The sequence below is a fragment of the Bufo bufo genome, chromosome 7 (genome assembly GCF_905171765.1).
Source record: "Bufo bufo chromosome 7, aBufBuf1.1, whole genome shotgun sequence".
NCBI classification, from domain to species: Eukaryota; Metazoa; Chordata; class Amphibia; order Anura; family Bufonidae; genus Bufo; species Bufo bufo.
Window position 1 is genome coordinate 145,020,799 of NC_053395.1, and position 25,937 is coordinate 145,046,735.

At 43.3% G+C, this 25,937-nt stretch overlaps 1 protein-coding gene across 1 annotated transcript in view; it reads left to right on the forward strand.

Annotated features, from left to right (window-relative positions):
• The first annotated feature begins 297 nt into the window (after nt 1-297).
• The window catches only part of LOC121007625 (caspase-8-like), a 92,909-nt gene continuing 67,269 nt past the window's right edge, over nt 298-25,937 (forward strand). The window contains 6 exon segments of the mRNA XM_040439681.1: nt 298-484; nt 17,357-17,665; nt 17,667-17,695; nt 20,229-20,328; nt 23,983-24,121; nt 25,370-25,440. Of these exon segments, the coding sequence (XP_040295615.1) occupies nt 17,396-17,665; nt 17,667-17,695; nt 20,229-20,328; nt 23,983-24,121; nt 25,370-25,440 (609 nt within the window). The 5' untranslated portion in view covers nt 298-484; nt 17,357-17,395.

Sequence of the window (25,937 nt, forward strand, 5' to 3'; positions counted from 1 at the left end):
ACACCACTGCACAACCCCAAGTCTCTAACACAATGTAAATTATTTGCTCCTATTTAGTAACTATACAGTTGTACAGAGACTTTGGACGGATTATCACCTGGAATTCACGCTTTTCCCCCCCTTCACAAACACCAGCGCCTGTGATAATAATGGGGGCGCCCTGGTCCCCACATGTGGCCAGTAACTACACTGTGATATCATGGTGGCTGACGGAAGGCCGCCGGACTGTGTAACGCTGCGGTAACGACGCCCCACTTCTCCTTGCCGTCTTCTTACAGGGTGAACCTTCTGGTTTCGGTTTACAGTAGGAAGTGACACAAGGAGACGCCGAGCACACAGGACGGCTCCGGGGCGGCCTCCGCTCCTCTATCTACTTTCCGCACGTTACCGTGAGGCGGGAACCTCAGCAATGGCCGGCGGAGACGTGTAGCGGGTGTCGGGGCTTCACCGGAGGTCTTCAGAAGTTTCCACTTTATTGACTCTGGTAAGCGGCGCCTGTTGCGTGCGCTCGGTGAGGCGGAAGTGGGTGAGACATGTCCGAGCCCGCAGCCTCCTCAGGAATGGACGCGTGTGCTTCTGTCCTGCAGACTAGTATGTGGCTGGCTGGAAGCATAACATGTCCAGAAGTGTCTCACAGCCAGGGTGCTCTTATGACAGTGCCCGCCACCAGTGGTGTCTACCAGAGTGTCCCTAGTGCCTGTCAGTGTCCTCATGAATAGTGCCTCACTGCCTAATATAGTGCCCTCCTGTATGGCGTCTACCAGGGTGCCCCCCTGTATGGCGTCTACCAGAGTGTCCCCCTGTATGGCGTCTACCAGAGTGTCCCCCTGTATGGCGTCTACCAGAGTGTCCCCCTGTATGGCGTCTACCAGAGTGTCCCCCTGTATGGCGTCTACCAGAGTGTCCCCCTGTATGGCGTCTACCAGGGTGCCCCCCTGTATGGCGTCTACCAGAGTGTCCTCCTGTATGGCGTCTACCAGGGTGCCCCCCTGTATGGCGTCTACCAGGGTGTCCCCCTGTATGGCGTCTACCAGGGTGCCCCCCTGTATGGCGTCTACCAGGGTGCCCCCCTGTATGGCGTCTACCAGAGTGCCCCCCTGTATGGCGTCTACCAGAGTGCCCCCCTGTATGGCGTCTACCAGAGTGTCCTCCTGTATGGCGTCTACCAGGGTGTCCCCCTGTATGGCGTCTACCAGGGTGCCCCCCTGTATGGCGTCTACCAGAGTGTCCTCCTGTATGGCGTCTACCAGGGTGCCCCCCTGTATGGCGTCTACCAGAGTGTCCTCCTGTATGGCGTCTACCAGAGTGTCCTCCTGTATGGCGTCTACCAGAGTGTCCTCCTGTATGGCGTCTACCAGAGTGTCCTCCTGTATGGCGTCTACCAGAGTGTCCTCCTGTATGGCGTCTACCAGAGTGTCCTCCTGTATGGCGTCTACCAGAGTGCCCCCCTGTATGGCGTCTACCAGAGTGCCCCCCTGTATGGCGTCTACCAGAGTGCCCCCCTGTATGGCGTCTACCAGAGTGCCCCCCTGTATGGCGTCTACCAGAGTGCCCCCCTGTATGGCGTCTACCAGAGTGCCCCCCTGTATGGCGTCTACCAGAGTGCCCCCCTGTATGGCGTCTACCAGAGTGCCCCCCTGTATGGCGTCTACCAGAGTGCCCCCCTGTATGGCGTCTACCAGAGTGCCCCCCTGTATGGCGTCTACCAGAGTGCCCCCCTGTATGGCGTCTACCAGAGTGCCCCCCTGTATGGCGTCTACCAGAGTGCCCCCCTGTATGGCGTCTACCAGAGTGCCCCCCTGTATGGCGTCTACCAGAGTGTCCTCCTGTATGGCGTCTACCAGAGTGTCCTCCTGTATGGCGTCTACCAGGATGTCCCCCTGTATGGCGTCTACCAGGGTGTCCCCCTGTATGGCGTCTACCAGGGTGTCCCCCTGTATGGCGTCTACCAGGGTGTCCCCCTGTATGGCGTCTACCAGGGTGTCCCCCTGTATGGCGTCTACCAGGGTGTCCCCCTGTATGGCGTCTACCAGGGTGTCCCCCTGTATGGCGTCTACCAGAGTGTCCCCCTGTATGGCGTCTACCAGAGTGTCCCCCTGTATGGCGTCTACCAGAGTGTCCCCCTGTATGGCGTCTACCAGAGTGTCCCCCTGTATGGCGTCTACCAGGGTGTCCTCCTGTATGGCGTCTACCAGGGTGCCCCCCTGTATGGCGTCTACCAGAGTGTCCTCCTGTATGGCGTCTACCAGGGTGTCCTCCTGTATGGCGTCTACCAGGGTGTCCTCCTGTATGGCGTCTACCAGGGTGCCCCCCTGTATGGCGTCTACCAGAGTGTCCTCCTGTATGGCGTCTACCAGAGTGTCCTCCTGTATGGCGTCTACCAGAGTGTCCTCCTGTATGGCGTCTACCAGAGTGTCCTCCTGTATGGCGTCTACCAGGATGTCCCCCTGTATGGCGTCTACCAGAGTGCCCTCCTGTATGGCGTCTACCAGAGTGCCCCCCTGTATGGCGTCTACCAGGGTGTCCTCCTGATTAGTGATAAACAGCATATTCTACCAGGGAATCCCCATGAATAATGCATACCATAGTGTTCCCAGAAAGGCGCCTCCCAGAGTATTCTCATAAATGGCACTGGCCTGTGTCCTCAAGAATAGTGCCTGCCAGTGTCCTCATTAAGGCCTCATGCACACGACCGTTGTTGTGTTCCGTACCGTTGTTCCGTGATCCGTTTCCGTTTCTATTTCCGTATGTCTTCCTTTATTTTTGGAGGATCACCAAAAAAAAGTCTGTCAAGTTTGCCATGTAAATGATAGGAAAAAAGCGGACGCGGATGACAATCTTGTGTGCCTCCGCGTTTTTTCACGGTCCCATTGACTTGAATGGGTCCGCGAACCGTTTTCCATGAAAAAAATAGGACAGGTTATATTTTTTTGACGGACTGGAACCACAAATCACAGACGCGGATGACAAACGGTGCATTAGCCGAGTTTTCAACGGACCCATTGAAAGTCAATGGGTCCGCAGAAAATCCCGAAAAACGGAACAACGGACACAGAATAAAACAATGGTCGTATGCATGAGGCCTAAGAGTGACCCCATGAGTAGTGCCACCTAGAGTGTCCTCACGCATAGTGCCAACCAGACTGTAACCCCCATGAATAGTACCCACTGTTATGCCTCTTTCAGACGGGCGTTGCGGGAAAACGTGCGGGTGCATTACAGGAACACCCGCAATTTTTCTGCGCAAGTGCAAAACATTGTAATGCGTTTTGCACTCGTGTGAGAAAAATCACGCATGTTTGGTACCCAAACCCAAAGTTCGGGCTTGGGATCGGTGTTCTGTAGATTGTATTATTTTCCCGTATAACATAGTTATAAGGGAAAATAATAGCATTCTGAATACAGAATGCATAGTAAACTAGCGCTGGAGGGGTTAAAAAAAAATAAAAAAAATTTAACTCGCCTTAATCCACTTGCTCGCGCAGCCGGCATCTCTTCTGTCTCCTTTGCTGAACAGGACCTGTGGTGACGTCACTCCGGTCATCACATGATCTTTTACCATGGTGATGGATCATGTGATGACCGGAATGACGTCACCACAGGTCCTGTTCAGCAAAGGAGACAGAAGGAGATGCCGGCTGCGCGAGCAAGTGGATTAAGGTGAGTTAAATTTTTTTAAATTTTTTTTTAACCCCTCCAGCGCTATTTTACTATGCATTCTGTATTCAGAATGCTATTATTTTCCCTTATAACCATGTTATAAGGGAAAATAATAATGATCGGGTCTCCATCCCGATCGTCTCCTAGCAACCGTGCGTGAAAATCGCACCGCATCCGCACTCGCTTGCGGATGCTTGCGATTTTCACGCAACCCCATTCACTTCTATGGGGCCTGCATTGCATGAAAAACGCAGAATATAGAGCATGCTGCGATTTTCACGCAACGCACAAGTGATGCGTGAAAATCACTGCTCATGTGAACAGCCCCATAGAAATTAATGGGTCGGTATTCAGTGCGGGTGCAATGCGTTCACCTCCCGCATCGCATCCGCGCGGAATACTCGCCCGTGTGAAAGGGGCCTTAGAGTTCCCATGAACAGCACCTGCCAGAGTACTCCCACACAGACCCTGGAGTAGATAAAGTGCTGTAATTTAACCCCTTAAGGAACTGCCTGCTGGATTCCTCTAACGCAAGTGTGAAAGTACCCTAAGCCGGTGTGAACTGTAATGGCAGAGATGCGCAGTACGATGTGACAGATTAATTAGATCCGGAAATGCCGTCATAAATTTGTTGCAATATAAGGCCTCTTTCACACTACCGGTTTTTTTTTCCGTTTTGCAGGCCGTTTTTTTGCGTTCCGTATACGGAACCATTCATTTCAATGGTTCCGCAAAAAAAAACAGAATGTACTCCGTATGCATTCCGTTTCCGTATTTCCGTTTTTCCGTTCCGTTGAAAGATAGAACATATCCTATTATTGCCCGCAAATCACTTTCCGTGGCTCCATTCAAGTCAATGGGTCCGCAAAAAAAAACGGAACACATACGGAAATGCATCCGTATGTCTTCCGTATCAGTTCAGTTTTTGCGGAACCATCTATTGAAAATGTTATGCCCAGCCCAATTTTTTCTATGTTATTACTGTATATGCCATACGGAAAAAACAAAACGGAAACACAACAAAAAAACGGAACAACAGATCCGTGAAAAACGGACCGCAAAACACTGAAATAGCCATACGGTAGTGTCAAAGAGGCCTAAACCAGTTAGCAGACATTTCATTCAGACACTGCCTTAGGCTCCATTCACACGTCCGCAACGTGTTTTGCGTATCCACGGATCCGCAAAACACGGAAAGCGGCAATGTGCGTTCCGCATTTTGCAGACCGCACATTGCCGGCACTAATAGAATATGCCTGTTCTTGTCCGCAATTGCGGACAAGAATAGGACATGTTCTATTTTTTTGTGGAACGGAAGTACGGACCCGGAAGTGCGGGTCCGCAATTACATGTCCAGGCAGCACGATGTTCTGCCCCATAAAAAATGAATGGGTCCGCAATTCCGAAATTGCGGATGTATGAATGGAGCCTAATGGGATGCTTTCAGCAGAAAGGGGAGCACCTGTAAGCAGGATCAACTCTATACAACCAGGCATACCGCCTGGAACGGTGGATTTCAGAAAAAAAAAACTTTTATTCTTTATACAGACGAGGGCTTCAGTTCACTCTCAGTGCATGTTAGAGTTCGTTCACATTTCCAATTTTTAATGAAGTGTGCTTGTTCACGTTTTCCAAGTACCGCACACGTATCCATTTATTTCAGTGCGTCTGCTCATACATCAGTGGTTGTCCAGTGACTGTAAGTCCGTGAAAAAAAATCTGAGAGACATGCACTACTTTGGTCCATTATGTGGGCCAAACACACCGTCCATGAAAATCATGGACACAACATGGATGGCATCCGTGTTGCGTCCGTTTTAGGTCTCATGCACACGGCCGTTGTTTTAGTCCGCATCCGAGCCGCAGTTTTGGCTCCAATGGGGCCGCATCCGTTGCTCCGTTCCGTGGTCCGCAAAAAAATATATAACCTGTCCTATTCTTGTCCATGTTTTGCGGACAAGAATAGCCAGTTATATCAATGGCTGTCCGTGCCGTTCCGCAAAGTGCGGAACGCACACGGACGCCATCCGTGTTTCGCGGATACGCGAGGACCGCAAAACACACAACAGTCGTGTGCATGAGGCCTTACACTGAAGACTGATAGGAGATGCTCTTCAGCTGAGCAGCATCTGTGGAATACAGATGACACATAGAGGGTAAAAAATGGACACACGTACCAAACAGGGATGCTTCACGGATGTAATGCGGACAGTTTTTTTCACGGATGTGAAACAGACACGGAAATGTGAACGAGGCCTTAATCAGCTTTTTAGTGCTGGCCATGCCCTTTGGTGCACTGAAGTCCTCAGGAACACTGCAACCGATTTTCACAAGTTGCATCATCAGCAGTATAAACCCTACCAGGCGGTATTCATGGCTTAATAGGGTTCACCTGCTGTCAGGTGCTCTTTAAACTCAATATTCCCCGAAAACACATTTTTAGAATTCTTGAACATTTTTCATTTCAGCGGTACAATACAAAGAAATAAACTCCTAGACAGATCTGGAACCCATTGTCAGTTTACTGCTGTTGTGATGGAAAGATGTTATCTGCATTGTAATCCTCTTGATCATAGGTATAGAATTATGATAACAGTATGACAGCTCTATTCTCTTGATAGGCCTACACTTATCAGTGTAAGGACTCGACCGTTGTTGTTTTGCGGTCCGTTTTTCACTGACCCGTTTTTTTCCGTATGAGTTTTTTTTTCTCTGATTTAAGTCCTATTCCGTTCCGTTATTGCACAAAACATATCCGTATGGTTTTGGAATTTGATCCGTTTTTTTGCGGCTTGTATACAGAAACAGTAACTTATTAATCACCAAACACATGAGCAATATGGGCTGGGCATAGCATTTCTACAGTATGGATCTGCAAAATACGGATGACATACGGATGTGTTCCGTGTGCGTTCCGTTTTTTTGCGGACCCATTGACTGGAATGGGGCCTCGGACCGTGATTTATGGACAATATTAGGACATGCACTACTTTTTTGCGGAACGGCCATGCGGACAAACAGAATGCACATGGAGTAACTTCTGTATTTTCTACAGCCCCATTGAAGTGAATGGTTCCGCATACGGTCTGCAAAAAACCCGGAACGGAAGCGAAAAGAAAATACGTTTGTGTGCATGAACCCTAAGGTGGTGTTCACACAACTCTATTTATTTTGCAGTCAGCAAAACGCGGATCTGCGGATTTTTTGCCGATCCATCGACGGCCAAGAATAGAACGTATTCAATCTTTTGCAGAACGGACATATAGATGCGGAAAGCACAAGGAAGACATCCGTGTGCTTTCTGCATCTGTATGTCCTTTACGCAAAAGATAGCACGTCTCCTATACTACAAATAGTCAATGGACAGGTGTGGCGCTGGTTTTGACAGAAGCTCTCATTATTTTTCTAATAGTGCACAACTACTTTAACCCCTTGGATACTGAAGTTTTTTTTTCATTTCTGCGTTTTCATTTTTCTTCCCTATCTTCCTTGAGCCATAATGTTTTCATTTTTCCGTTCACATATCCATATGAGGGCTTGTTTTTTGCGGGACAAGTTGTACATTCCAACGCCACCATTTAATATTGCATATGATGTAGTGGGAAGCGGGGAAAAAAATCCAAATGGGGTGGAATTGGAAAAAAAACACAATTCCTCCACCATTTTGCGAGCTTTGTCCCTGTGGTGTTCCCTTTGAGGCAAAACTGACCTGTGCCCTTCTTTTTCTGGGTCAGTACAGTAACAGCGATACCACATATGTATATGTTTTTTTTTTTTTTTTAAATAGTTTAAAAACAAATTAAAACTGAGATTTATTTTTTTTTTTTTTTTTTTACATCACCATACCCCCATAACTTTTTTATAGTTATATCTGCTGAGCTGTATGGGGGTAATTTTTTGGCAGGACGATCTGTAGTTTTTATTGATACCATTTTGGAGTGTGACTTTTAAGCGATGAAAAAATGCAGATTCGGCCATTTTGACCCATTCGCTCTATTGGAAAAATATTTTTATGTTTTAATAGTACGTGTGTTGTCGGACGCGGTGATGCTAATGATGTTTATATTTTTGTTTGTTATTTATGTATTTATTTATTTTTTATGCTACGGACAGGGGGTGATTAAAATTTTTATATTTTACATTTTTTTAAATTTTATTTTAACTTTTTTTTAATAGTTTTGTAGATTATGTTTGAAGCTACAAGACTCACAATTTTTTTTATTTATTCTGTATTATCATGTTTCATAAAGATCCATGATGATACCAGAATTGCTCATTTCTTATGTTGGCCAAAATAAGAATTGCAGCTCCAATACCCTGGGTCTCTTCAAAGAGACTCAGTGTATTGAATTCAATTACCGGCATCCTCATTGGCTGCAGAGAATGCCAGTAAGAAGCCCGGAAGTGCACTCTTCCGTTATGGCTTTTTAGCTTTTAGCATCTAAAAGCCTTAATGACCGCGATCGGGATTATTGCCAGTCGCGGTCATTAGCCGCGGGTCTATGTTGTTTGAAACAGCGGAGCCCCACCAGCCACGGTGCCTGTTATGCGTGCGAATGGGCGCCATGTTTATCCATTGCTGGTAGCGAAAGGGTTAAGCAAGACCATTTGCCATGGTAAGAGTACAAAGATACAGGGCAAGAAGTAGAATTCATAGTGACTTAAAACATTCTAGGGGTCATTTATCAAACCAGATAGGTCAGTTTTGTGGTCTAAAAAAGTCACAAGTCATGGGAACTGGGACATTTTCTGCAACATTTGTTCAATTTTCGACATTTGATCTTCTTTGCCACTTTTCACAGTGGTCTATGTTTAAGAGCTAAAAGTGAGATTAGACCTGGATTATTGCTCATTTACTATGTGCGACTTTTGCAAAAGTCGCAAAAAAGTCACAACCTACGCCAGCTAATTCGCTGGTCTACTTTCACACCTAAAGGTGTAAACCACATTAGTCTCACACCACATATATTATTAAGGTGCACCAGTTCATAAATTTGGGACAGGCACACAAAGCAAAGCCTGACTTAAAACTGACACAAAAACAACTGCAAATGATAAATGACCCGCTACATGCCATCTGCTCATTTTTTGTGAAAAAATACATATAGGCTGTTAATATGTGATAAAAATGTTGATGAAAGTGTCCATTTAAACTAGAAATTTCCTTTAACCTGTTCACACTTAGGCCCCATTCACAGTTGAGTTTCGAATCTGATAGCCTGAGCTACCAGAGCTCACCATATCTGGCATTGCCGGATATGAGTCTGTACCACCAGATCCCCATTGACTATAATGAGATCCAGTCGCGAGAATCGGCCGGACAATGTTGCCGTTTCGGGCAACATTGCTGCGGGCAGCAGTTTCTGTCTAGTCGAATCCAGACATATTTTCCGGGGAGCAGATGGCTCTCTGTCAGATCCCACTATAGTCAATGGGGATATGGCGGTACACAGTCATATCCAGCATGGCAGGATGTGGTAGGCTGTGGATCAGGCTACTGGATTCTGAACCTAACTCTGAACGTAGCCTTAATAGTATGTACGCAGTGCACGGGAGGTGTATGGAGCGGGATCAAATGCTGATCTTGTTCTATACAGTTGCAAGAAAAAGTTGGTGAACCCTTTGGAGTGATATGGATTTCTGCACAAATTGGTCATAAAATGTAATCTGATCTTCATCTAAGTCACAACAATAGACAATCACAGTCTGCTTAAACTGCTTAACACACAAATAATTAAATATTACCATGTTTTTATTGAACACACCATGTAAACATTCACAGTGCAGGGGGGAAAAGTATGTGAACCCCTAGACTAATGACATCTCCAAGATCTAATTGGAGTGAGGTGTCAGCCAACCGGAGTCCAATCAATAAGATGAGATTGGAGGTCTTGGTTACAGCTGCCCTGCCCTATAAAAAACACACACCAGTTCTGGGTTTGCTTTTCACAAGAAGCATTGCCTGATGTGAATGATGCGTCGCACAAAAGAGCTCTCAGAAGACCTACGATTAAGAATTGTTGACTTGCATTAAGCTGGAAAGGGTTATAAAGGTATCTCCAAAAGTCTTGCTGTTCATCAGTCCACGGTAAGACAAATTTTCTATAAATGGAGAAAGTTCAGCACTGCTGCTACTCTCCCTAGGAGTGGCCGTCCTGTAAAGATGACTGCAAGAGCACAGCGCAGACTGCTCAATGAGGTGAAGAAGAATCCTAGAGTGTCAGCTAAAGACTTACAAAAGTCTCTGGCATATGCTAACATCCCTGTTAGCGAATCTACGATACGCAAAACACTAAACAAGAATGGATTTCATGGGAGGATACCACAGAGGAAGCCACTGCTGTCTAAAAAAAAATATTGCTGCACGTTTACAGTTTGCACAAGAGCACCTGGATGTTCCACAGCAGTAGTGGCAAAATATTCTGTGGACAGATGAAACCAAAGTTGAGTTGTTTGGAAGAAACACACAACACTATGTGTGGAGAAAAAGAGGCACAGCACACCAACATCAAAACCTCATCCCAACTGTGAAGTATAGTGGTGGGGGCATCATGGTTTGGGGCTGCTTTGCTGCGTCAGGGCCTGGACACATTGCTATCATCGAAGGTAAAATGAATTTCCAATTTATCAAGACATTTTGCAGGAGAACTTAAGGCCATCTGTCCACCAGCTGAAGATCAACAGAAGATGGGTGTTGCAACAGGACAATGACCCAAAGCATAGAAGTAAATTAACAACAGAATGGCTTAAACAGAAGAAAATACGCCTTCTGGAGTGGCCCAGTCAGAGTCCTGACCTCAACCCGATTGTGATGCTGTGGCATGACCTCAATAAAGCGATTCACACCAGACATTCCAAGAATATTGCTGATCTGAAACAGTTCTGTAAAGAGGAATGGTCAATAATTACTCCTGACCGTTGTGCACGTCTGATCTGCAACTACAGGAAACGTTTGGTTGAAGTTATTGCTGCCAAAGGAGGTTCAGCCAGTTATTAAATCTAAGGGTTCACATACTTTTTCCACCTGCACTGTGAATGTTTACATGGTGTGTTCAATAAAAACATGGTAACATTTAATTCTTTGTGTGTTATTAGTTTAAGCAGACTGTGATTGTCTATTGTTGTGACTTAGATGAAGATCAGATCACATTTTATGACCAATTTGTGCAGAAATCCATATAATTCCAAAGGGTTCACATACTTTTTCTTGCAACTGTATGTGGCAGGTGTCAGCTGACACTGGGCCCCAATGACAGGGATAACTCTAATCCTGGTCATTTAAAGTAACAAAGAAAATCCAGTGTAATCTGCAGGCAGCATGTTATAGAGCAGGAGGAGCTGAGCAGATTGATATAGAGTTTTGTAGGAAAAGATTCAGCAAAGTGTAATTTATTCTTTTCAATTCCTACTGATTCTGAACTTTAAAGTCAAGAAGGCAGTCTTGTCTGTGATGACAGTGATCTGCATAAAACAAAACCCCAAAATCCAAGCCATTTTTCAATAAATCAAATGGCCATTTAAAAAGACAAATTGTCCTGCAAAAAATATGCCCTCGTCTGGCTATGTGGAAAGGAAAAATGTATGGCTTTTGGAAAGTGGGGAGGGAAAAATGAAAACAAAAGAAATTAAAATTGGCAGGGTCCTGAAAGGGTTAATGGCACTTTTGAGCCTCCTTAATAAATACTGTTTACTAACAGCCCTACTACACTGTGACCACTGCTTAGTTACATGGAAAGCCCAGCTAGAGTGACCGTGCTACTCCTCCATGTCCTGGTGGCGTCCTCACTCTTAGGCCTCTTGCACTCAAACGTGTGATGGCTGTGCCCATGCTGCAGACCGCAATGCACGGACAACGACCGTGGGCCAGCCACATGCGGATCGCGACCCCATTCACTTGAATGGAGTCTGCGATCCGTCCGTTACGCAAAAAGATAGGACAAGTTCTATCTTTTTGCGGAACTAAAGCACGGAACCCCCACAAAAGCACTCCGTAGTGCTTTCGTTTCGTGGTTCCGTTCCACACCGCATCTCCGGATTTGCGGACTCATTCAAGTGAATAGATGCGGAATGCACACGGATGGTGTCCCGTGTATTGTGGACCCGCCGATTCTTATAAAGGGTTGTACGGTACCTAATTGCAACATTTTGAGCGGCAGGCTGACAATTTTTTTACCTGCACTGCTAATACTGAGTATAGTTACGAAAGAATACAATTGTAATTTCCCTAAAATGTGAGGAGTATAAGATCTTAATGTGAAAGTGAAAATTGATTAACCCCTTCCCGACTGCCCACTGACTATATACGTCCTATCTGCACATACCCTGTGCAGATAGCGCTAGAATTAAAGCTCCCGCTCCTGCAATCTACCAGGAGCAGGTCGGGTACTGGCTGTCAGACACAGTGGGGGCCCTGAGGGGAAGACAGGAGCAGTTTATTACCACTTCTGCCTTCTGCTGTGCCAGCGACCGAGCCGCTTCTCCTGTCGGTATCTCAGGACAGGAGCAGAGCTGCAGGGTCTAAGGAGATCCTGATCAGCTCTGCCTGTGTGTTATGTCCCCACAGCGGGCTGGTTTCCCTTGTAACTGGGGCTCCTGTGGATGCCCCAGTTACAGTGTAAACAGTGCAAGTAAAAAAAGTCAGTGTCCTCCAGAGGTCTTTTAACCCCTTAATGACCCTCGCCGTACATGTACGGCGCTGGTAGATGTGACTTAAAAGAGTTGTCTCACTTCAGTAAGTGGAATGTATCATGTAAAGAAAGCCCCCCAAAATAGTACCAAACAGTCACCTTTCCAAATTATCACAGTGAAATCTGCCCTCCAAAAACATATGGCGTTCCTTTCCTTCTGCGCCCTGCTGTGTGGTCATACAGCAGTTTACGACCACATATGGAGTGTTTCTGTAAACTACAGAATCAGGGTAATAAATATTGAGTTTTGTTTGGCTGTTAACCCTTATCTGTGTTAGCAGAAAAAAATTGATTAAAATGGAAAATCTGCCAAAAAAGTGAAATTATGAAATTTCATCTATATTTTCCTTTAATTCTTGTGGAACACCTAAAAGATTGACAACGTTTGTAAAATCAGTTTTGAATACCTTGAGGTGTGTAGTTTCCAAAATGGGGCCATTTATGGGTAGTTTCTATCAGTGATGGCCAGTTCGCCGTGTTCGCTTGCGAACACATGCGGACTGCCATCTTAACTCACAAGTCCGGCGATGCACAGGTAAGCCCTTACCTGTGCCACGAGCCGGTCTGAAACAAATACGGTCACCGGGAGCAGGCAGTTTCGCCGGACTTGTGAGTTAAGATGGCAGCCCGCATGTGTTTGCGGGCGAACTGGCCATCACTGGTTTCTATTATGTAAGTCTCACAAAGTGACTTCAGACCTGAACTGGGCCTTAAAAATCGGGCTTTGGAAATTTTCTTAAAAATTTAAAGATTTGCTTCTAAACTTCTAAGCCTTCTAATGTCCCAAAAAAAGAAAATGTCATTTACAAAATGATCCAAGCATGAAGTAGACATATGGGAAATGTTAAGTAATAACTATTTTAGGAAGGTATCACTATCTGTTTTTAAAAGCAGAGGAATTGAAATTTGGAAAATTGCAAATTTTTCAAAATTCTTGGTAAATTTTTTGATTTATTTTTTATAAATAAAAATTTAATATTTTGACTAAAATTTACCACTGTCATGACGTACAATATGTGACGAGAAAACTGTCTCAGAATGGCCTGGATAAGTAAAAGCGTTTTAATGTTATAATAGAAAAGAATTGTGATGGCACACTCGCATTTGGAGTAAATAAGGGGATATTTATTGTTATATAAAGTAAAATGTTTGATGGTATTTATTTAAATTATATAAATGATGGTATAAAAATACAAAAATAAAAAAATATATATATAATATACGTTAGGGTAGAGTAAATTGGACAGAGGTATATATTTCAATGGGTATTGCTAGAGTGGGGTTCCCTAAAATTGCAATTAAAAATAAAATAAAAAGTAGTGTCCAAAAATATTGGAAAATGTTCAAAGAGTTCTTCAAAAAGGTCCTTTTCCGGCATAGAGTTCCGTCACAGGGGCTCTATACCGGAAAAGAACTGATCAGGTATGACCCCACGCATTCTGAATGGAGAGTAATCCGTTCAGTTTGCATCAGGATGTCTTCAGTTCAGTCGTTTTGACTGATCAGGCAAAAGAGAAAACCGTAGCATGCTACGGTTTTATCTCCGGCTAAAAAAACTGAAGACTTGCCTGAATGCCGGATCAGGCATTTTTTCCCATAGGAATGTATTAGTGCCGGATCCGGCATTCAGAATACCGGAATGCCGGATCCGTCCTTCCGGTATGCGCATGCGCAGACTGAAAAAAAAGGTGAAAAAATAAATGCCGGATCCGTTTTTTGCCGGATGACACCGGAAAGACGGATCCGGCATTTCAATGCATTTTTTCGACTGATCAGGCATTTTTAAGACTGATCAGGATCCTGATCAGTCTTACTAATGCCATCAGTTAGCATACATTTTGCCTGATCCGGCAGGCAGTTCCGGCGACGGAACTGCTTGCCGGATCTCTCTGCCGCAAGTGTGAAAGTAGCCTAAGAGCGTGATATATAATAGTTGCTGGTACAGATACAGCAATATTAGGTTCTGTATTCACCGGATTTCCAAGTGTTGGTGTCCGCCTTTTAAAGAGAGAGCGACTCTCCTAGTAGTTTTCCAATTCACTTGGATTTGGATGTAAAATGTCCCGGTATTATTATTACATGTGGCCGTTATTGCGGGCAAAGTACATATGTTTGTGGAGGAATAGTAAAAAGATAAAATTTACTTTACCCCTCTTCAGTTAGTTACGGTATCTTCCGTTCTGCAAGGACCTGCGTGGCGTCCCACGTGATTGCTTTGCCTTACCATGTGATGCTGCACGTGATGGTGATGCAGCCTGACGTCACACGATAGTTGCTTTCTGATTGGCCAATCTTCTTAGCTGCGGGAAATTTAAAAGAATATCACGGTGGTAGGTATTTTCTTCCGATGATTTACAGTTCAATATAGCTGATTTCCTTATGGTCCTCACTGTTTCCTCTGACCAGACGCGTTTCGGGACACTTTCTGGTCCCTTCCTCAGTGGTCACGTAGTGATGAGTCCGGAGCAAGTGAGGGTTTAAGTGCGTTCTTCTTTAAGGGGTGTTGCCCTAATTTTGTTGGGATGAATATAAGTCCTGGACTGGATTTTGTCTGCAGTTAGGTGCATTCATAACGGCACAATTCATTCTTAGGGTCCCATAGAGTAATATTCCATTAGGAATAACTTGGTTATAATGTATATAGAATCTATTTCTACAGTAAGGGTCTCATCTATAAGTTGATAAAAATCATCCATTTCCACTAAAACGTATTATATTCTACGTGCGGTTTTTCTTGTGCGGTTTCAGTGCGTTTTTAAAAAAAATAATATTAGAGTGCGATTTAAGTGCGGTTTTTTTAAAAATAGTGTTATTTTGGGATCAAATCCTTTGTGTTGTGGATATAGGTGTGTTCCTGTCATGTTGGTCCGTATCGATTAACCCTAACAAGCGTTTAAGGTCTTTGTAGTTATCTAGTTTGATTTCTTTTGTGTGTTCCCCCCCCCCCCCCCAAATTGGTTCTTTTTTTTATGAAGATTAATTTTTTATGAGATTGATAGTACAAAATATGTGTTTCATGTTTTACTATTTTTCTGTGGGTTTCTTGTTTAGGTAATTGTTTGAATTTATTTGATGGTATACATAGCTTGTATTTTGAATGGTCTTTCACTATATGTTTTCTCATTTCAAGTTTAACCTGATAGATGGTCGTTATCTTTCTTTTTTGTTCATTAGCTTAATCTAGTTTTTTTCGTATTGTGTATGAATGTGTCATTATGGGAAGGGGTTTTGATGTTGATGTTCACACGGTCCTTGCGTTTATGGTGCGGTTTCTTGTTTTATTTTTTTGTTTTATTTTTTTGCGGTGAGGACGGATCAAGGACCCATTCGTTTTAATGTTATCACCACATAAAGTGACAAGTCAGATTTGCAAAAAATGGCCTGGTCCTTAAGGTGAAAAATGGCATGGTCCTGAAAAGTTTATGACCTCCTGGGGGACATATTATGTGGCAAAAATATATTAAAATATACGTGAAAATAAATAATAAAAAATACAAATTAAAAAAAAAATAATTAAATTGTCATTGCTAATGGAAACCGTCGCCATAGTCACCCCGTTCACTCAAACCTATACATGTTACATATCAAAATTATTGTCACAAAATAGGGAACCCATTGCAATAATGAATTTTTGTGTCAGGTTTAATATTTAAGAAATCAAAAGCTATAAGTAAAAAAAATTATCTTTATTACCAGTGTTTTCTTCATGTTTTTTTTTAACCCCCAATTAAGGAGTTGTCAAATTGCCTAGAGTCAAAACCTCCAGCATGCTGCGTAAAAGAAGTGCCACAAGAAATGCCACAAAAGCATTAGTGCTGTATGTCCTGAATTTTATATTTCCCGTGGACCTTTAACTAACATCTGGATCTGGTGCTTTCACAGCTAAAAGTACTGCCAAAAATCCAAAAAAGCACATGCAAAAAAACCAAAAACAAAGCAACAAAAGTGCAGACAAATGATGGACCGCGCAGGGCGAGGGCTGTTTGTTCATATTTTCACACTGCTACGTGGTGGTTTCTGCCCAGCAGCGTTGCCAGTGACGTCACCGGCACTGAAGGGCAGGCCTTAGGGCTGTCCTCGCCGTTTTATAGGGCTCACTGCTAGGTGGAAACCTCCGCCTTCTTACCTATGGAAAGCTAGGTATGTGACCAGATCACCAAAAAAATCCTTTGCCCTGCTCGGAAAATGAGAGCATCAGAGCATGAAATGCTCCAATGATCATATCAGGGGGGCTGCCTGGGTAAAAATGGGGATATGTCCGGGTTCACAGACAAACTATATAATTGTTTTGGATCTGCCACATGAGAGCTGGTTTTGGGGGAGTAAGTGTCCACTGACTGTTCATTTTCCCCATAGAGGACACAAAAGGGGAAAGGTTGTATTATATACAGCCAATTAAATGATAAGCCAACCGGAAAAAAGTTCTTCTCCCTCAGCTCATGTGGGGGGCTGAGGTAGAGGTATAGGGTTTGTTGAGATGAGACAGCCACTTTTTAATAAAAATTACTTTTTTGAGCAAAGGGTATGTGATACTGAGTGAATCGTCTGAGCATCTTCTGCTGTTATACAGTTTTGGTTTGGATTGTTATCCTTAGGATATGCCATAAATGTCTGAGAGATGCGGCTCCAACCTCTGGAATCCACATCTATATGTCCCCTGACCCCTACTGCCCAGCGCTGGGAATGGAGTAGATCAGCTGTCTCCACTTCTAACTATAAGAACTCCCATAGAGATATGTAGAGAGATGCATCTCCTGTGAATATGTCGCACAAAAAAAAAAAAAGTATTTTTTTTTAATTATTTCACATGCAAGCTTGGTAAGAAAATGTAATGCTCAGCTCACATCTGCACCAGGGGCAGCAGATTCCACAGTGTTTGATGGCTGTGGTGGAGGCCACCACGTAATTGTGAACTGATAATCTTAGAACGTGCCGGTATATCCCTCTGAGGCTGCGAACTTTTTTTTTTTATAGTGTAACCGTTTTCTTTTTGTTTTATTCTGTTTTAGGAAGGGCAGGGGCTCATAGGGCCCTCTGTATTCTGACCAATGGATTCCTGCAATGATACACTTTTTCTGATTGATTCTGAACTTACCCAAGAGGATCTGGACTCTTTGAAATTCCTTTGCTCGGATTTGCTTCCAAACAAGAGACTTTTAGCAATAAAATCAAATCTAGATCTTTTTTGCGAGCTCCAAAGGCAAGAGTTCATTGAACAGGACAAGTATGATTTTCTGGCTGAACTCCTTTATATCATAGGTCAGCACAGTTTGCTAAAAAACCTGGGCACCAACAAGCCCGCTGTGCAAGAAGCCTTAAAAAAGAAGAGGACTCGTGTCTTCCTATAGGTACGTTTTTTTAATTACATTTCCCATTAGCACAACGTGTGTGTCCCGGAGTTACACCGCATGTCATCAAGCGGAAGGGGGCAGTATAGTGCATACATTACACAAATCGATGCACAAAAATTGCACATGCACATAATAGTAACCCTCAGTGCCTATATTATGAAGTGAATAAATAACGTCTCCTTACCATATAGTCAATATATATAATACCACCAAACAGTTTCTGCTTGCTGTATATTTGTGCACGGAGCAGTTGATGTATAAAGTATACTGAAGCCGGCCCCCCCTTTCCCACGCTGATGGCTTCCTACCAGTATATAACAAGCTGCATACACAATGTGCCCCTGTCACCCAGCATTTCACTGGAATTAGCACTAGATCAGCAGGCCGAGCAGGAGAGAATGGCAACACAGACTCCAGGGTAGGACTACACCGATCACTGAATCATTTTATATCTAAGGCCTCTTGCACACGGCCATTGTGTGCCTGTGGCCGTATTACGGCCCGCATATGGCGGGTCCGTAATACACGGGCACTGGCCCGTGTGCACTCCGCATCACAGATGCGGACCCATTCACAGTCACGGAGATGCGGAATGGAAGCACAGATCAGAGCCCCACGAAAGCACTACAGCAAAAAAATAGAACTTGTTTTATTTTTTTGCGGTGAGGACGGATCAAGGACCCATTCAAGTTGAATGGGTCTCGATCTGTCCCGGCCGCCGCACGGATGTTGCCCATGCATTGGGTTCCGCAAATTACGGTCTCCAATGCATGGAACGGATGCACAACGTTCGTGTGCAAGAGGCCTAAGAGGCGATGGGCTAAGAACCACACTTCCCTCCTTTCTCATGGCTCGGGATGCGGCTCTGTACACGTCCGGCTGGGAGCAGCGGTTGTTCCCTTCCTCTGTACTTGTAGTACAGTAGATGGATTGGTCCCCATTCGGCAGTAACTGCTGTAGTCAGCCAGTGTAGTGTAAGTGCCGCCATTATATACACATACACAAATAGACGCACATGCACTTGACAACCTTTTTACAGTTCAATGTGAATGTTTTCTTTATTTAGCATGAAGTAATTTTCATTTTTAGTTTGGCTACAAAAAAAAATCTCTTATGGAGGGAAATTTATCAAAATTGGTGTAAAAGAAAACTGGCCTAGTTGTCCACAGCAACCAATCAGATTCCATCGTTCATTTTTCAGAGCGCCTTTGTGACATGAAAGGTGGAATCTGATTTGTTGTTAAGGGCAACTAAGCCAGTTCTACTTTACACCAGTTTTGATAAATCTCCCCCTATATATTTACAGGTTATTTAATTTTTTTCCAGTGGAAATTCCTTTCTTTTTTTCAACAAATCTTGAATGGGTAATCTACTGTGAGCAAATAATAAAAACAGCCGCAAATGTTAGAGAAGAAAAAATATAAAAATCTTCTCACCTTTTTTTTCCCATGGCAAACAAGCGCAGAAGCTCTGGCGATCCTTCTGGTCATTGTTACCAGGGTGACCTGTGGCTGCTGCAGCCAGTCAGAGGCTACAGCAGTCTTGTGTCCTATTACTGGCAACACCGCTCAGCGATGGGAGCCATGATGCCAGTCACACGGCTGCTGTGGTCTCTGGTTTTAGTAGTCACATTCTGGCAGCTGATAAGCATTGGCCAGGAAGACTGCCAGAGATTCTGCGCTGAGGGGTGAAGAAGAGGTGAGTAGTGTTACCTTTTTGTTTTGTGACATAGGCAACAGTTTTTTTCTGATGAGGTAGATTTTAAGGGAATCTGTCACCTGGATTTAGCCCAGAGTCCAAATTGCAATTATTTTTTTAAATCCTGCTCTCCTCCTCCAACATGCGCTGGCAGAGCTGCACAGGATGACATTGTCCAGACTGTTCCATATGTGCAGACCATGTATTCCAGTGCAGGTATGCCAGCGCACAGCGGTGGAACGTGGGGCAGCGTGAACGTAATAATTAGGGATCTGGACTCCTTGTCTGCCATACTACTCATGTATTACTGCAAATAATAGTCCTTATAAGAGATTCTTATGTACGATAATATATATCTCTATGCACCAGGTGTATATATGCAGAGATAGGTCACACCTCCAATAAGTGTATTTACCACATGTGGACTAAGTATATTTAAAATTAAACTTTTACTCTAATATCACTAAAAGCATTGGTGGTTGTAGTGGGACAAAGACATATAACATACACACATATATACACATATATTACCACCATCCAGAATCGTCTGTGAGAGAATAAGATAATTCTCTCACAGACGATTCTGGATGGTGGTAATATATGTGTGTATGTTATATGTCTATGTCCCACTACAACCACCAATGCTTTTAGTGATATTAGAGTAAAAGTTTAATTTTAAATATACTTAGTCCACATGTGGTAAATACACTTATAAGAGATTCCCAAATTATAATTGTGGTGATTCTGCCAAATTTTATCTTGTTACTCATGTAACACGTCGTAACTTATCGGTAGTTAATAATATAATGTATTTTTGGTTTTACCACTACAGACATATGCTTTTTCAACTTTATGAAGACATCACCTCTGAAGATCTAAGAAGTATAAGATTCCTCTTAAGTATTCCAAAGAAGTATGAGGAGAACAAGATGGTAATTTTATGAGAACTTATTTAGTCATACCGTAGTTCAGTTTATTTTTAATATATGTAGGGACAGGGATGTGAAACATTTCTGTAATGTACTTTATTAGGCAAAGATGTTTCTTTGTTCTAGAAAACAGGGTATAAAGAGTCTTCTTAGCAAAGCTCTGCCGTCAGTGTTTTACTGAGAGCTGAAAACACCTGTGTGTAAAATACAGAGGCTTCCAGTCAGACGCTTGTCCCTGACTACATGTGCCCTATCGCTGTCCATCAACCTGCCCATCTGATTTATTAGACTGAAGACAGTCTCTCCTTATTAACGCTCAGTTAGAGCTTTGCTACCAAGACTCTTTAAAAAACTCTTTAAACTGAAACAAAGTTACACTTTAACCCCTTCCCAACCAGCTCCATACATGTACGGCGCAGCGGGGCGTGACATGCTGCCCAGCACCGTACATGTACAGTGCTGTGATCAGGCAAGTGCAGGAGTTGCCAGCGTATTAACCCCTTGTGTGCCGTGGTCAACACGAACTATGGCATGTATGGGGTTTGCAGAGGGAGGGGGCTCCCTCTTCATCCCCATCGGGTACCCACGCTACAGTGAAGGGAACCTGATGGCTGCTATTGCAGCTCGATGCGTTACAGAGGCACTGGAGTCTGCCAGCTACAGAAGCCTATGAGATCCATACCGGAGGCTGGGTCTCATGGGCACACGATGTCATTGTATTACACTGACACTTAATGCATTACAATACAGGATGTATTGTAATGCATTGTAGAGGGAATCAGACCCCCAAAAGATCCCCTAGTAAAATAAAAAATAAAAAGTAAAGTGAAAAAAAAGTGTCTTACATAATAAAAAATTTAAACTTCAACTTTAAATCATAAAAAATTGTAAAGCATAGAAAAAAAAGAAAAATAGACATATTAGACCCTGTCAGGTGAATGCCATAAAAAAAACTAAATAAAAACTGTGTCAAAACAGCCATTTTTTGGTCACTTTGCTGTACTAAGTGTTAAACCAAGTGATCAAAAAGTTGTATGTACTCCAGAATAGTACCAATGAAAATAGCACCTTATCCCGCAAAAAAACAAGCCCCTCCATAAGACAATCGCCTAAAAAATTAAAAAAATATATTGCTTTAAAAAAATTGACTATTGAACCAGATATTGTCTGTCACCTATAATATTAAACCCACTGACAGGTGACCTGACTAATCTCCTGGCTGCTGTCAGGGGGTGGATACATTAATCGGCTTGTGAACAGACGGCTAGTTCAGAGCATGTCCAAAACGGTGGCTTTTTTGTAGTAGTGTTTTCCCCATATGTAGTGGTTAGTATCTATCAAAAGTGGTCCAAGAAAGGAAAACCAGTGATCGGGACATGAGCACCCAAGGCTCACTGATGTGCATGGGCAACAAGGCCTGTCTGGTCTGATCCTTTAGAAGATCTATAGTAGCAAAAATGTATTAAAAAAAATGTGAATTCTAGCTATGAGAGAACCAAAACCAATTGGTTTATGAGCAGAAGAATTGGGCCATGGATCAATGATAGAAGATTGCCTGGTTTGATGAAGCATGTTTCCTTACATCATATGGACAGATAGGTCCTTTGTATTGCTTACTGGGGGAAGACCAGTATTCACTGTGGGAAGAAAGCAAGTCAGCAGCAGCAGGGTATACTCTGGGCAATGTTATATCTGGAAGTCTTGTGTCCTGGTATTTCTATGGCTGTTACTCTGACATGTACCACCTACCTAAACATGGCAGAGGCCAAATACACCCCTTAATCAAATACACACCTCATATGGTACTTCCTAATGGCAATGGCTCTGGTTAAAAACAGTGCAGAGAAATAATGGTGGCATCACTGGATGAGATCACGTTGGCCAAACACAATCCGCATATAACAAATAATACTGATGATCCAAAGTGCATAGTGCAACATCAATGATAGCAAATAGGAAGAGTGATCAATTACCCATAATGCGTCTCTGTCCGGGGCAGCGCCAGCCCTGACAGGCGACTTTGCGATACTTCGTCCGGTGGTGGCGTCAACACACTTAATACCCCTCCCAACCAATCGGGAACGCTCGTGAAATATGTATCACCTCTATCTGGGGTATCAATAAATTAAATCGTCGACCAGTGTAGTATGCTGACGAGGGCGAACACGTGACCAGCCAGCATATGATGATGTGAACAGTCCCGCGATCATTCATCACAGGAACTGTCGGCGGCATCAATGTTACAAGGTGCCTGCGCATCAAAAATTTTAAGCATACGGCCCCCTCTGTTAGAAAAACATATTGCATTGCCAGATATGCAAACGTAAAAAGATTAAACCACATCAATTAATACCCACGTGATTAGTTACATAGTGGATTACATAGAAAATCCGAATGAATATGATGTAATGTCATGATTATGTATAGAACGGATTGGCATATTGTTGATAGGTCTTTTACAGTTTTATTCAGGTGAAGGCTGGTTTTAGATACCTTTAAAGCAGAATTTATATCCATTTGCCATATGCACTGAGAAAGCAGAGACCCCTATTCACCTTGGCATCTGTTGGACTGACACATGTCAGTTTACTGTTTGTCGTATGGGATATCATTGCTGCTCTATTTCATACAGAGGTAACTCAGTATACTACTCAGTATGTTTTTATTTTATTTTTTTAAATGGAATCTGTCAGCAGTTTTATACTGCTAGGTTCTAACAGTCCTGATATTCATGGGCTGCTGGCTCTCCCCGCCCCCTGCCAGTGATTGACAGTTTTTTTCCTAATGTATTAGCAGTAGGGGGTCGAGAAAATCAGGGGCACATACTGTTCAAGGTTTTAGCAAAATTAGTCAATTAAAAGAAAGTGAGCCAGCAGTTAGAACGCCATAAAACTGGTGAAAAATTCCCTTTAAATGGCAGCCTGGAAGCGACAGATGTCATTGTATACCTATAACGTGAATCCATCAACGGCATCCCTTGGAGGTATGCATCAAGAAATCCTCCAACATATACCGGTCATCACTATCTGACTGGTGGGGGTCCAACTCCCGGGACTCCTGCCGATCACCTCCGGTGAGCACCACAGCCTCTTCCTAGTTCAGTGACATCGCATTCATCAGCCACATGGCCCAGGTGTAGTTCATGTTCTATAGAATGAATGATGCTGTGAGGAGGTTCACCTGAGGACTCACTTGAGCGCCGCAGCCTCTTCAAATAGCTGACCGGCGAGGGTGCTGGGAGTCAAACCCCCACCATCAGATATTGATAACCTATCCTGAGTATAGGACATCAGTATAGAAGATCTTAAAAAAAAAAAAAAAAATTTACACTTACAAAAGTTCACTTTTGCAATTAATTAAAGGGTATCAATTTATTGTGCAGGCCTAGACAAGTATGGGGATTTTTAATAAATATGTTTTATGAGGGGTTTTTGTCACATTGGTTTTATAAAATAGATTTTTAGTGTACTTATTGTATGTTTTTTTGCGTTACAGCATTGTTGTGTTTTTTTGTTTAGTTTTTTGACATTTATCTTACTTGTTTGTCAGGATGCTGGAAAGTGAACCTTCCCATAATAGGCCTTCTGCTTTTCTCAATGAAGGCTCAGCTTGTCATTGTCAGTGTTAATAGTGACAGTATCACCTTCTCTTTTGCAGACATTCCTTGATATTTTGTATTACCTGGAAAAAAATGACCAGTTATCCGAGGATAATTTGGATACTCTTGAAAAGGCAGTGAGCCGTGTTTCACTGGAACTTCTTAAGAAAATAAATGATTACAAGCAGACACGAGGAGGTAGGCACAAGTATTTCTTTGAAAGGGGTGTATCGCTTACATTTTTTTTACTTATTAAAACTAGATACTGAAGCATATTCTGTTTTTAACTTGTTTTTATTTTCTGATATAATGTATAATGTCTATTTTCTGTACATGGATATGGGGGTAACCCTCTTTCCTGAGCTACTGGTCTGCTCTCCAATTGGATGAATGACCTATTAACTTTTATGTAAAGGTAGATAATCAGATGAGGGAAAAATTACAAATCCTGCTGATAAAATGCTTGTTTGTCTGATACACATATTCTCATGTAAACAGCCAATTGCTGCCGAGAAACTGAAAGGGGACATGTCATAAGAGCTAACCGGTCCTCCTTAGAAATGTAATAGATATGCCTCACCTGTATGACTTCACATGGTGTGAACAGTGCATTATTAGTAAAGGGAATCTGTCAGCAGCTTTGACCATGCTAAACTGCTGAAATCACTAGGTAGGGGCTGGAGAGAGCAGTGTAAACATACAGATTTTTTATTACCAGGAGTAGTAAGAATATGAACTTTTATTTCACTAGATTCTGTTCCTGCAAGTGTATTGGGCCGGAGTTTCACTGTGAAGTGCCTTCTGCTGTGCGCTTCTTCACAGCCCCCCAACCCCCTTCCCCCGCGCCTCTGCTCTGACTGACAGCTGCAGTGTTCTCAGGTTGGATGCTACAGCTGTCACAAACTAGACCCTTTAAAAAGTGTCTGCACTTAAAGGGTTATACCCATCTATCGTTAGGATATGCCATCTATGTTAGACATGGGCAGGTCTTACCTCTGGACCTTGCTCCTATCTCCAGAACAGAGCCCCCAAAATGAAGGAGTGTACACCGCGCATGCACGGCATGCTCTCCATTCACTTCTATGGGACAGCCGGAAATAGCTGAGCCAGTGCTTGGCTTTTTTCACAACACCCATATCGGTGAATGGAGGGTGGCCATGTGATGCACTCTTCTTCACTTTAGGGGCCATGTTCTGGAGATACGAGTGAGTCGCAGAGGTGTAACCCGCTCTTGTCTGGCATTGATGACATACACTTACAATATGCCATCAATGTCTGAGATGGGAATACCCCTTTAAATGAGTATTTAGAAAAGCCTAAGAAGGTAAGAGCACGGCTTGCTTGCTGTTATGCTTCCTGTTATTGCTATTTTTTGCAGCCAGCACAGCTATGGACAGAAACACAGTCAACCCTCTAAGTTATTAAAAAGTTTTTGTGTTTTTTCAGTCATTGAAATAAAAGCAAGATCTCAATCCTTGTCCTCTGAGTATGATGAGAAGATGCAATTTTCTATACAGGTACCTTACATCTGTTTTTTCAATATTATATTAGAATCTTGGATGATTGTTGGTTGTACATAATTAATTACAGTCAATATCAGCAGAATCCATTTTGAATGATGTGAGCAGCCACATTACTTAAAATGATTCTGCTGTTTATGCCTGGCGATTTTTGTTTTGTTGTATTGTTCTCAAACAAGGTGAGCAGACGGTCAGTATGGACCTGTGGTTCAAATGGTAAAACTGCCTCCCTAGTATGAATTGAAAGGTGTTTCTGGGGCATATTTACTAATACAGTCTGAAATAAGACCAGACAGTTTTAATCCTTGAGCCCTGAAGGACTTTTGTTTTTTGTGTTTTCATTTTTCACTTCTTGCCTTTTCGAAGTCATAACTTTTTTATTTTTCCGTTCACATAGCTGATGAGGGCTTGTTTTTTTGCAGGATAAGGCCTCATGCACACGACCGTTGTGTGCGGCTGTTGTTCCGTTTTCCGTTTTTTTTTTCGCGGACCCA